At 35.4% G+C, this 14,160-nt stretch overlaps 1 protein-coding gene across 2 annotated transcripts in view; it reads right to left on the reverse strand.

The window, feature by feature from the left end:
• Positions 1 to 2,357: 2,357 nt before the first annotated feature.
• The window catches only part of NUP54 (nucleoporin 54), a 31,089-nt gene continuing 19,286 nt past the window's right edge, over positions 2,358 to 14,160 (reverse strand). For both annotated transcript variants that reach the window (XM_025427510.3, XM_025427521.3), the window contains 4 exons: positions 10,073 to 10,180; positions 5,955 to 6,074; positions 5,260 to 5,370; positions 2,358 to 3,282 (listed from right to left, as the gene is read on the reverse strand). In XM_025427510.3, the coding sequence (XP_025283295.1) occupies positions 3,154 to 3,282; positions 5,260 to 5,370; positions 5,955 to 6,074; positions 10,073 to 10,180 (468 nt within the window). In that variant the 3' untranslated portion in view covers positions 2,358 to 3,153. The remainder of the gene's footprint in view (positions 3,283 to 5,259; positions 5,371 to 5,954; positions 6,075 to 10,072; positions 10,181 to 14,160) is intronic.

Below are 14,160 nucleotides of genomic sequence, written 5' to 3' on the forward strand. Positions count from 1 at the left end.
AGTCCATCTGGTTCAGTTTGTCATTCAAAGTCACTGTTTCCTTGTTGGTTTTCTTTTTGGACTATCTGTCCATCCATGTAAGTGGGGTGCTAATGTCCCCTACTACTATAGTATTACTATTATTTCTGTTTGTTATTAACTGTTTTATGTACTGCGCTGTTCTCATGTTGGGTGCATAAATATTTAAAATTGTTATATCCTTTTACTAGTTCATCTCTTTTATTATTACAGTGTCTTTCTTTGTCTCTTGTTACAGTCTTTGTTTTAAAGTCTGTTTTGTCCAATATAAGTATTGTTACCCTGGTTTTCTTGTGGCATCCATTTGCAAGGTATTTCTCTGTCCCTTCCCTTTCTTAAATTTATTTTTGAAAGAGAGCACAAGCGAGCACGAGTGGCGGGGGTGGGCGGTGGGGGGAGAGGGAGAAGCATACTTCCTGCTGAGCAAGGAGCCTGATGTGGGGCACTAGCAGATCTGTTCATGGAGAGAATGTCCACAGATCCATAGCCTCCAGAACATACCCTAAAATTAGTCAATAAATCTTCATGTATAAGCCAGACACTTTCAACTGCTACCTCTGTGCTGCTCTTGAACCCAGTGATACAGTGCTCTGACCCTTCTAAGAGAGGAGTCTCGTTTCCTATTGCCCTCCAGGTCTCCTGGTTATGAATCCTGCTGATTTTTCAAAGCCAGGTGTTATGGTAGCTCATCTTCCCAGTGCATGTCTCCAGGGTAGGTGGAGGTGCCCTTTTGAGATCAGATCCCCTACTAAGGAAGACCTGTAATTATCCCTCCTGCTTATGGGTAATCATGCTAGGTGTTTGATTGTCAACTGCATCTTTGCCTCCCCTGCCCTTCTAATGTGGTTTTTTTATATCTCTGGCCGTGGAAGAGGTGTGCTGCTAGTGTTGAGGTCATTGTCAGAGTTAGTTGCATTATATGTAGGTGCATCCTCAGTGTCTTTGGTAAGAGGAAATCTCATGATCCTCCTGTGCTATTATTATCTTACCTGCAGTCTTAGTTGCTTCAATTCTGTTTACCATTCTTCATGTCAGAATTTTGAGTGGGCTGTCCACAAGAACTGTTAGCCGTCGAAGATATATTAGTTGAAGATTAAACACAGAACTTCTATAATAGTGCTGGAGAACACAACCTTATCCTCAGGCCAAAGTGGGTCCTTCCCCCTCCTACCTATCCACGGACCCATCCACAAACTTGACTATCACTTACTTGCTCTGGTCACACCTATTGTTTGACCAGGTCCAATTACCTAAAAGGCTACCTGAACAAAGCTGATAGGCCTGCCTTAACACATGCAGTCAGTGGGACTGAAGCAAGAGGTTGTGTCAGTCTTTAAAAGGCAGATCCTAAAAGTATCAGAGCATGAAAAATGAAAGGCTGTGAGAAGTGAACATGGTATTAGCAATCTGTGCACTGGCATATATGGCTCAAGTAAAAATCCTCATCAGACCAACAACTCTTTCCACTGTAAAACGGTGTACAAAGGGACAGGAACTCCTATACTCTGCTACACAGAAGAGAAAGATGTGAGATTGCCTGTTTTCTGGGCCAAGGAGAAAACTCGAAAAGAAATTTCTCTTCCAGCACTATTGGAATTGCAACAGTGAGTTGAGTAGGAAAGTATGATGGAAGAGGGCATATAACAAGTTTGCATGCCATCAGCCTGGCAAGAGTGGCTGCAAACTTTTAGCAGCTTAGAACCAGTCATTTTTTAAAGTTCCCAGTCTCCTACACAACGGTTACCCAGTTTGCAACTGGACAAATTCCTTCAGTGGTTATCTGAAAGGATGATTTCTAGATATTTATCATACTCCTCACCATCCTCGTAAACAAACAGCAAGATTCATGGGCCTGCTTCTCAAAACACCTCTCATTACAAGCCAAACCATTATAAAGAAATGCAAAGTTCAAGCATTATAGGCAGGGCCAACATGCAGGCCAGGTGTGAAGTTTGTAGTCAGAAAATCTGATAAATCACTTTCACATTATGTCTAATTCAGATTCTCTAGTGTTTACAAATACTAATGATATGTTAGGGAATTATTTGTTTAAGATTCTGTTAATTCAAGAGACACAGAAAGAGAGGCAGAGAGACATACAGGCAGAGGGAGAAGCAGGCTCCCTGTGGGGAACCCACTGCAGGCCTCAATCCCAGGACCCTAGGATCACGCCTCGAGCCACAGGCAGACGTAGACGTTCAACCGCTGAGCCACGCAGGTGCCCCTAGGGAATTCTTTAGATGATACTTAAAATATGTTTTATCTGCCATAACCTAGTCAAAATACGTCCACATTGATACATTCTCCGTAGGAGGAAAAAATCAGACTTAAGACTGAAATCCTTGAATTGTGATTATGATTTAATATTTATGAGGACATTAATGGTTACTCTCTCAGAGCCAAATAAAGCATCAGACAGAATTATATAAAAGTACAATCAATTTATTTAAATTTTCATCTTTTTTAGAAATAAAGACCTAAAAAACAAAAAAGTTGCAAAAATGATAAAATGTAATTTTGTTATATCCTAATCACTTAAGTGTGTTCTGTAAATTCCAAATAAGTAAAATAATATAAAAATAGATTTTCAAATCTTTACAGAATGAAAAGAAAACCACATTAATCATTAAATACTCTTGGATTTCCTTTACTCCTCCCACAGATGAATTCACAAATATATAAAAACTGATGTACATTTACATTCTGAAGTACAAAGCTCCAATAGCCAAGTAGTTACACAGTTTATTTTGTTACGTGCAAGTAGGTATTTCATATTTCCTTGCTATGGAAAGCAGAGTACAGGCTCAATGGAGAATAATCATTAAACACTGATTAGTTTTAAGAACAATGCTGTTATCAAAATGTACAATGGTACATATTTTTGGTAATTATGTACTTTTATGTACTTTATTACAGTAAAGAACAGCTTTCAGGTATAAATCTTTCAAAGGCTATCTTTGAAGAGCTGTGAAGTGGACGTCATTTCAGATTTGAAAATTGTCAGTAACCTCCTCAAAAGCCAGGAGAGGATTGTTTTCCTTTTTTCCCTCCGTGTGGTCAGTTTCATTCTTACGGAAGGTCTGATGTAGCATGAAGATAACATTTCACAAACCCTTCACATAGGTTTGTGAACTGTCAACTAAAGACACCACCTCTCATGTGGATGGTTTCATTCAATCCATGTTCTACCAACTTTATATCTTCTAGGTCATCTTTTATGATACTAATCAAGTGGCTAAGGCCTTCCTGTTGTTGTTTCAAATGCTAGAAGGAATTAAAAATATATATTAATGTATTGATCTATTAAAATTAAACTGCAAGTTACCCATAGGAATAAGGACTTTTTTCACTATTTTACTAGCAACACAGCACTTAATAGCTGCCCTAAATACAGTGCATGTGCATATTTAAACATTCATATTACATCTTTTGCAAACACATTTCTATGACCTATCATAACATACTGTAAAAAAATGAACAATAGTCTTCAACAGAAACTTTACAGAAGATGTAAATTTTATAAGATGCAGATTTTATATTTAAAAAGAGTGCAAGGTACTCAAATATAGATGACTAGCAAAATAATCATTCTGAAAACAAACTTTTCAAGTATATTATGATAATGGTGTTAACTATAATTACAAACATTTTTAAGTATCTCAAGTGTTAAAGCAGTTTTAAGAGCTTCATGGGTATTAAATAAGTTATTTAAAAATTCTTTTAGGCGGTCTGTGGTGCCACAGATACAAAAATTGAGATGCAGGTAAGAAACTTGCTTAAGGTCATAAACTAGGTGATGAGATGTGATTCAATCCCAAAACAATATACTGCTTTTCATTGTTTTAGGCAGGTGTTTGTTTTATCCCAGATTGTATTGCATAAACTCTTTAATATGGTTCTTCACCTCAATATGCTGGATCTTCTTAGCTAATTTTATTGTAGGTATGTACAATGGAATATAATCAAGTGTACGTATACCTCAGTTCCCAAGAATCTAGGAGCCAGATTGGTCTTTAGCTGTATAAAATGACAATATCCATTCTAGAGCACATAGTAAAAAACTGGATTTTGTGGATGCCAAATGTAACCATCTAAAATCCTCAGGGCCACACCAACCGTCCTAATGTGTTCTACAAATTTGATATCTTTATGTATAGTCAATAGTTATTTTTCATTAAATCAATCTCTATTTACACTAAGAAAAATAAACTAGAGCAGTACTTTCCAAATTTTTCAAAGGAGAGGAGCCTAAAAGTGGTTGGAGTGGTTCTGGCCACTCCAACCTCCCCTAAGGGCTGAGGGGAATCCATATCTCTACATAATCACAATTAATATGTGGACAGGTTGGGAATATAGGACATAGAGCAGTTACTTCTCAAACTTTAATGTACTACAAATCACGGACATTAAATAAAATGTAGATTAAGTAGGTACAGAGTAAGGACTGAGATTATCCATCTCTAATGACCGCTCGGGTGCTGTTGCTGCTGCCACTATCACCTACCCATTGAATAGCAGTGCCTTGGGGACTCTGGTACCTCTAATAACTGAATTCACATTTTATTGTAAAAATATACAAAACACAGAAATATCTATTTTAACCATTTTTAAAAGTATACAGTTCAGTAGTATGCAAAATCACTACAATCTTTAGAACTTTTCATCTTCCTAAATACTAATAAATACGAATTCCCCATCCCGCTTCCCCTCAGGCCCCTAGCAACCACCATGCTGCTATGAATTGTACTATGCTAGGCATACTGTAAAAGTGGAATTATAGAGTATGTGTCCTTTTAAACTGGCTTAATTCACTTGGCATAATACTTTCAAGATTCATCTATGTTGTACTGAGTATCAGAATTTCCTTTGTTTTTAAGGCTGAATAATATTCCGCAATGTATATATACCGTATTTAGTTTATTTATTCAATCTGCCATTTGAGTTGCTTCCACATTTTGGCTTAAGAACATAGGTGTACAAACATCTGAGTTTGCTTTCAGTTCTTCCAGGCATATATCCAGATCTACAGAATGATTGCTGGATCATATGGTAGACAGAGGTTTAATTTTTTGAGGAACTGTTTTCCACAGCAGCTGCACCATTTTACATTGCCACCAGCAATGCACACGGATTGTATTTTATTCACATCCTTGTCAACAACTGTATTTTTTTGGGTAATAGCAAACCTAAAGGATGTGAATCACCTTTTTAAAAGTGCACTCTAGAGCTTAGTGCACTTACCTGCTTGATTTCTCGTAACAGATCTGCATCTATGTAATATCTTTCCTCCGATTTGACCGCTCCAAAATGATTCTGCATCCTGATTTGGGACATCAGTTCATTTAGTCGGCCCTAAAAATATAAGACCAAGTCAAATTACAATTGCTAACAACACGTTTTTTGCTTTAAGACTGATTTATCTGAGGGCAGCCCCGGTGGCACAGCAGTTTAGCACCGCCTACAGCCCAGGGCATGATCCTGGAGACCCAGGATCGAGTGCCACGTCAGGTTCCCTGCATGGTGCTTGCTTCTCCCTCTGCCTCTCTCTGTCTCTCATGAATAAATAAATAAAATCTTAAAAAAAAAATGTGCACGTGTGTGTATGTGTCTGGGGGGTGAGAGAATATCACGCAGACTATTTGCTGAGTATGAAGCCTGACAGGGAGAGGCTCAATCTCATGACCTGAGTGGAAAATTAAGAGTCGGATATTTAACTGAGCCACCCAGGCACCCAGAGAGAATCTTTTTTAAAAAGGATGGTTACTACTCTAATAAAGTTTTCTAATTCTCCCTGTTATGTGAAACATCATCATTAAGCATCTACTTTAGAAAGGAAGTTTTGATTAAAGAGAACAAAAAACTTAATAAAAACCAGTATACAAAATTCCCTTTTGAAGACTAGCAAATTCTAGCTTTATGATCTTACAAATACCTACCTTAAACTGAGTAGGTGCATTCAGCTCACACTGAATTGTATCTAGCTGAACTCGCAATTGCTCTTCATCAGCTTGGATGGCATACCCACTTTTCCTTTGAATTTCCTGTTTGATTAGGACCTATATAAAGAAAATCCACCAACAATATCAACAGAATCATGATTCTCTTTTTAATTATGTAAGTAACTTTATTAGTTATCAAAAGAAAACAAGTTGAATAATACACTAACAATACAGCAAGAATCCTAACAGTTCGAGATTTGAATTAGGTCTGCCCATTTTTATTTGGCAGTCTACATTTAGCATATTGATAATGCCTCTAATTTGTTTTTAATGCCTGCATAATTTTTCATGCATTAATAACCAATAATTTATTCAGTTATTCTTCCTATTAAGAGGTATATATTTTGTTTGTAGTTTTGGTATTATAAACAATACTGTTCTAAACATTTTTTATATATAGATTTGCTGACACCCCCAAGAAAGACTGCTGGGTTTAAAAGCATGTTTTCAGTCTAAAAGAAGCTTGCTAGACTGTTTCACAATTTAAATTCATAAGCTACATGAAGAGTACCCTTTTCCCCACATCCCAATCAGCAGTAAGTTTAAATTTTTCCCAAAGTAATGAGTGTAAATGGAGCCTACATTTTTTTCTTTAAAGTGTACTTCCCTGAAAGTTAAAGGAGCATCTTTTAATAGTTAACTACTTTGCATCTGCTCTTCTATGAACTGCCTTCATGCATTCTTTCCTCTTTTGGTCAAAATTAAAGGATCTCTTTGTATAATATGAATAGTTAGTGCCATTTGCAAATCCAGTTTTCTTTTTCAGATAGCTGTCACAGGACTATGGCTTCTGATATCTTTTGCTACAGAAAACTTTCTAATTACATAGCCAGTGTGGGTTATAGTTCCTGGCTTTCTGGCCAAAAATCTCTCCAATCCTTACAGGTGTACATGTAGCTTCACAAATTTCTTACAGAGTTAAATCTCTTTAATCCAGCTATTTTTGTTTCTGGTAAGACAGAAGAGTCCATTTTTTCCCCAGACAGCCAGTTACTCTAGCATTATTTATTAAATAAACCAACTGAACTGAGATACCACCACCACTTTGTCATACCAAATTTTGAGATATACTGGCATTTATTTTTGGATTCTCTGTTCTGTTCTGTTGTCTTTATATCCCACATTGATTTGTTGAAGAACCTTTAAAATAGGTACTAAAATCTGGCAAGTCCCTCTATTTGTGTTCCACCAAAAGCTATTCTCAAAACACTTGTCCTTTATAAACTGAAAGACTTTAATCAAGCCTTTAAAAGTTGTAATTTTTAACCTTATAAAATGAATAGCAAATCTTCTCATCTAAGAATATGGTTTATAGGTCTATTTGCAAAGACTTTAAATCCACATTTTTTACTTCCCTCATAAATTTATTCTTCAGTATTTTACAATTTTTCCCCTCCTAGTAAATGGAATTTCTTCCTATATCCACTAATAGTATAAAAAAATGCTGGGTTTTGTACATTTATCTTGGATCTAGCTATAATCTGTGCTTTTTTCCTTGAATTTTCTAGATACACAATCATGCCACTCGCAAACAGCAAAAAGATAATCTTTTCCAATGTTTAAGTTAGTTTACTTACTTACCTGTTCATTATATTTATGAAAACTTCCAAGATAACACAGAATAATATCAGATATTACTTTCTGAAATGTGATTTTAGTGTTTTGCTTCTCTGAATGTTTGCTGTTCAGTTTGGTAAGTATCGTGTTTTTTCCTTTAATGTGTTGATCATAATAAGTTACATGCTGATAAGATTTCTTGTTATAAAAACCAACCCTGCATTCCTGAAATAAACCTTACTTAGTCACAGTTTATTCCTTTAGGATTTGATAAATAGGAATCTTGTTGCTTATATTTCATTTAAAACTGCATTTCTGTTGTTTTTGGTCAGATTTACTGAGGTATAATCCACACAAAACAAAATTCACCCATTTTAGGTGTACAGTTACTATGAATCTTAACAAAGTCATGTTACCATTGCCACAATCAAGATAGAGAACATTTCCGTTTATTCCTTGTAGTCACTCCTCTCTCCTTACTACTACCTCCCCTAGCAACAACTATGGATGGATCTGTTAACTCTCTAGTTTTGCTTTTTCCATAACATAATATAAATGGAATCATGTCATATATAGCCTTTAAATCTGGCTTTCTTCACTTAGCATAATTTGTATCTCTATTTATTAGAAGTATCTATTAATAGATTTTTATTTGGGGGTAACAAAAACAGCTGTAAAATAGTGCAGCTACTCTGGAAAAGTTTTTACCAGTTCTTCAAAAAGTTAAACATAGAGTTACCATAGAACCAAGCAATTCTAGGGGCAGCCCCAGTGGCGCAGCGGTTTAGCGCCTGCCTTCAGCCCGGGGCGTGATCCTGGAGACCCGGGATCGAGTCCCACATCAGGCTCCCTGCATGGAGCCTGCTTCTCCCTCTGCCTGTGTCTCTGCCTCTCTCTCTCTAGCTGTGTCTCTATGAATAAATAAATAAAATCTTAAAAAAAAAAAAAAAAGAACCAAGCAATTCTAATCCTAGGTTTATGTACCCAAGAGAAATGAAAGCACACATTTACACAAACATTCATACACAAATGTTAATAGCAACATTCATAATAGCTAAACGGAAAACAACCAAAATGTTTATCAATTGATGGGTAAAAATGTGGTATATTCATATAATGGAATATTACTACATGCTACAACATAAATGAACCTTGAAAACCATATGCTACATGAAAGAAGCCAGTCACAAAAGACCGTATCTCAGGATTCCATTAATATGAAGTGTCCAGAAGGCAAATCCAGAGAGACATGAAGTGGTTGCCTAGGTTGGTGAGAAATTGGGAGAGTGACTGCTGATAGGGATAGAGTTTCTTTTTAGGGTGGTCAAAAATGTTTTAAAATTGATTGTGGCAATGTTGCACAGACTAGACTAAAAACCACTGAATTGTGTACTTTAAATGAGTGGTAATACGGTTGGTGAATTTTGTTTTAAAGTGATTTTTTAAAATGGAGAAATGGTCTATATATGTTTTCTTTTGTCTAGAATAGTAACTTTGGAATTAGCTCTTTAATGGTTAGACAAAGTTCAGCGATTAAACTGTCTGGCTTTGGTATTTTTCATGGCTGATCTTTAGTAAGTTTCTCAATTGTTTCTATAGTATTTGTCTATTTAAGATTTCTGTCTCTATAGATGAGTTTTTTAGCATGTTTGAAATCAGCAAAATTAAGCTGTTCCCTAGTTCCCAAATTTGTTGCCCTGAATTGCATGCAATATTTTCTCATTCTGTTCTGTTATCTATAGGAATATTTTCTTTCTCATTACTATTTTTTCTTTTCCTTCTTCAGTCTCATAAGATGTTTAGCTATTTTAAAGATCTTTTCAAAGAAACAGCTTTCAGTTTATTTTTTGTACTATGGTTTTCTTGTTTCACTCATTTTATATCTTTATTTCTCTCTTATTGGCTTTTCTGGATAGTCTTTCTAACTTCTTGAGTACTAGGTTTTGTTTTTTGCATTTGTATTTTTAAAATGAAGGCTTAAAGTCTATAAATTTTACTCTGCCATATAGCTCTTGCTCTATACCATTGATTTTGGTAGGCAGTATTTCTGTTCTCGTGATAGTTTATAATTTCAGTTTTTGTTGCTATTCATGCTTTTATTCCCTCTTGTTAATTTTGAAGTTCTATTGTTTTTCATCCTGTTGTTTTTATTAATGGTTACAGCCCCTTTTCTAACACTGAAAATCAAATATTTTTCCCTACTACTTTTATGAAAACTAGATGTTAGTGATTTGCTACATGTTTTCTTTGCACCTGGATGACTTATGTCTTCACTGCTTCTACCCTTCAATAAGAGGTAAATTTTAGAATATACTTACTTTCTTTACCCACTCCTGTGAGACCTCTCCTCCATCTTCTAAGTTTTACTGAGAAAGATTGGTACTTTCAGTTCAAATCACTAATACTTCTTTCAGTGTGTTTTTCTCTATTTCAAAAATCTATATTTGGCACTGTCAAACAGTCTTAAAAATGTTCAAAAAAAAATTCCAAATTCCTACCTGTAAGGTTCTATGGGAAAGATCCATGAGTTTCCTCTTATATTGTGCAATTTTGGCCATAGTTGTAGTTTGATTCTTCTGTAATTCACTAATATCTTCAGATATAATCTGTTTTTTAAAAGAAAGTTTTGAAATATAGACATCAAAATATTTATGAGGTTTATTATATGCAAAGTCTAATTCTAAAATGAGATTGGATTCATCTCTCAAAATACACACTTTAAATCTGCTTTATATTTCTTTCCTTTTTAAAAAGTACCATTCAAAGGCTCCAAGAGCTCTAGGAAATTTAGTGATGAGTCACTGTACAGAAAAATAAAACATACTTCAGAAATGAGGAATTTTTAGTAATATTAACCACCAGCTCATGAATGGAAAAAGTTAGTATCTATAAAGTGACATCCAGGAGTGGCCTTAATAGACAATGACATAAGACTACTTCTGGAAAGTATGGTCCAGTATTAACTGTTGAGAGGGAGTGATGAGAATGGAGGGAAAAGGGAAGAATACTAATTATACACCCAAATACATTTTTATGCCTCTGTACCTTGGATTTGCTCTTTGCCTGGCCTGAAATCATATGGTTTTATCTTATAAAGTCTTAACCTTACAGAGTTAAAATCCCATTTCATTAAGGCTACCTAACCTGAATCAATCCCATAATTCATAGTCAATCATTCTGTGGCATTGGCTTATATTGAGAGGTTATAAGAAACAGGGTTTTCACTGTGCAAGACAAATTTAGTATGTCCACCTGAACAGTGTCATCTTTGAAACTTTCCAGTGACAGGTCCTGCTGAAGGAACAAAAGCAGGTAACCAATATTTTATATTATATAACCTAGGCACTTTCCCCACCCCAGTTTTGAAAAGTTGGCAGGCTTCCAGACACAAGAAACTACCAGTGGTCTTCTAAACCAGCAATAACAGAAAAAATACAAATGTTACCATTCAGTATTTATTCACAAACACTAAAGCAATCTAAAAATTAACCCAAGGAAGAATGCACAAGGTTTTTTTTTGTTTTGTTTTGTTTTTGCACAAGGTTTTTAAGGAAACTATATTTAAAGCTGTCTCAAAGGATAGTACTTCAATGAGTAAAGACCTCAATGAGTAAAGAAACAACATGTTCGTAATGGAATAATTAAGATTCAGTTCTCTACAAATAATACATTATTGCACTTCCAACTAAAATTGTAGCATTTTGACAAACTAATTCTAAGACTGTATTGAACAGTAAAGATTCATAAAGATGAAACAACTCTGAAACAAAGATCAGAGATTCACTCTATCACATGCCAAAATACATTACAAAGACACAGGGTAAAAAAAAAAAAAAACCTAAACTGATATATATATATATAATCATATATATAATCATATATATGATATTATTATATATGTACATATAACATATGTCTATTATATATTATATATATTATTATTATATATGTATATATATAAACCTGGTTGGATAAATGCTTTGATAAATCATTGGGGAAAATAACATTGGATTTTATTTATGGATGACCAGATTTAGAAAATCTGACCCACTGCAGAAAAATAAAGTTGGGTTCATACCACTTATTATACAAACTTGAACTTCATAAGGCTAGAAGACCCAAATGTGAAGGTTAAACTCTAAAATTTTAGGAAAAAATGTAAGAGACTCTCAGACTTTGGGGTAAAGAATGATTTCTTGAGCAAACTTTCAAGAAGAAAACACGGGCTGACTAGTGGATATCATACATTAAAGTTTTCTGTCCAACTAAGGGCACTGCAGAGTTAAGCAGAGAGATAATAGGAGATACCTGAACAATATAATTAGACTAGAGATTAAAATCTAAGTAAACAGGGATCCCTGGGTTTAGCGCCTGCCTTTGGCCCAGGGCGCGATCCTGGAGACCCGGGATCGAATCCCACGTCAGGCTCCCGGTGCATGGAGCCTGCTTCTCCCTCTGCCTGTGTCTCTGCCTCTCTCTCTCTGTGACTATCATAAATAAATAAAAATTAAAAAAAAAAATTAAAAATAAAATAAAATAAAATAAAATCTAAATAAACAGTGAACTCCTGAAATTGAGTGAAGATAAGTGTAACAAAAATGGACTTAGGTATATGCCATTCTATCTCTCCTATTTAATATAGCTATAAAATTTGAAAAGAATGCATGGGCAACTACTTGAGGACTCTGAAAAATAGTGGCAAGCGGACTGCATAAGAAGATACTGAATTTGAAGTGCCACTAAACTGGTGGTGAGTTACCACAGTCCCCAACCTCTGGCATACCCCCTCCTGTCTCAAAAAGTCCAAAACTGAGAAGCAAGCATCATGCTGACAGCTCCAAGAAAAGCCTATTAGCACTGGTATAGGAGATACACTATTTATACACTAATAAAACATCTAATGTTTTATTAGATATTATAGGTTTCCTCAACTCCAGTACTATAGCAGTCCCCCCCTCATCCATGAGGACAACCACCAATGGATGCCTTAAACCACGGATAGTACCAAGCCCTATATTTACTATTTTTTCCAATACATACAGACATACAAATGATAAAGCCTCATTTATAATTTAGACATACGGAGATTAACAATAAAATAGAACAACTGTAATATAATAAGAGTTACAGGAATGTGGTCTCTCAAAATATCTTACTGTACTGTACTCACCATTGTTCTCATGATGTGAGATGATAAAATGCCTACCCGATTAGATGAAGTGAGGTGAATGACGTAGACATTGTGACACAGCATTAGGCTACTATTGACCTTCTGATGATTTGTCAGGAGGAGGATCATCTGCTTCCAGATGCGGCTGACCACGAGTACCAAACCACGGAAAGTGAAACCGTGGATAAGGGGGCGGGGGGTGGGGGGGGGACTGCTGTATTAATTTGGGCCAGATAATTGCTGCAGAGGCACTGTCGTCTACACACTAGGATGTTTATCAGCATCCTTGCCTCTACTAATTAGATGCCTGTAGCACCACCCTACCCCACCCCCAGTTCTAACAACCAAACAAATCCCTAGACATTGCCAAATGTGCCCCCACGAACAAAACACCACCTTCAACCCCACTGAGAAATGCCCTAGGGCAATCACTTAAAATTGTTGAAATGACAGTAAATTAAAAACAGAATGCTAAAAAGTGTCCCCAAAAAACAAAAGGCAGAAAAGAGGAATCAACAGACCTTCAAAATACACGAAGCAAAAACCAACAACTGAAAGGAGAAAAAGACAAATCCATAATTGTAGCTGGAGATTCCCAACTCTCCTCTCACAATGAACTTGTGAGCAGAAAAATCAATAGAGAACTTAAACAATCTACCAACTAGATCTCATTGACACTAATAGAAAACTCCACCTGAGAACATTTATCCACATTCTTTTCAAAGGCATGTAGGTTAAAAACTTCAAAAGTGAAATCATACAAAGTTTTCTGAGAACTAGACTAGAAATCAACAAAGTTCAAACAAATAGAACTCTCGTGAAATTAGAAAATATTTTGAATGTATCAGAGATGAAAATTTAACATTATGAAAATTTGTAGGATTCAACTGAAGCAGTGCTTAGAAGGAAATTAATAGCATTAAATGCTATATTAGGAAAAGTCTCAAATTAATAACCTAAGCTGCTACTTTAAGGAACTAGAAAAAAGAAAAACCCAAAGCAAGCAGAATCAAGAAAATGGTTAAAAACAGAAATTAATGAAATTATAAACAGAATATTAGAAAAAAATCAATGAGACCACAAACTTTGTTCAGTTGACAAACCTCTACTAACACAAATAGAGGTAATACCTTCTTTGGTCTTACTCTGAAGAACTTTGGTCATACCCTACTTATAGTAAGTACTGCGGCAATTCATTTTAAAAGTGATGCTGATAAATTCAGTGTCCAGCCTAAGATAATCAGGGCTCTGGAAATCATGTCACATGAAAAACCATGCTTAAATTTATAGCCAGAGAAGAGAATACTAAAAAGGAAGAAATGATTATGATGTTCAAATATCTGTAGTGCTACCATTGGAAGCACAGCGATCACCTGCAAATTAATGCCCGAGAAAATGGGTATAAATTATACCTAG

Source organism: Canis lupus, chromosome 32 (assembly GCF_003254725.2).
Source record: "Canis lupus dingo isolate Sandy chromosome 32, ASM325472v2, whole genome shotgun sequence".
NCBI lineage: Eukaryota > Metazoa > Chordata > Mammalia > Carnivora > Canidae > Canis > Canis lupus.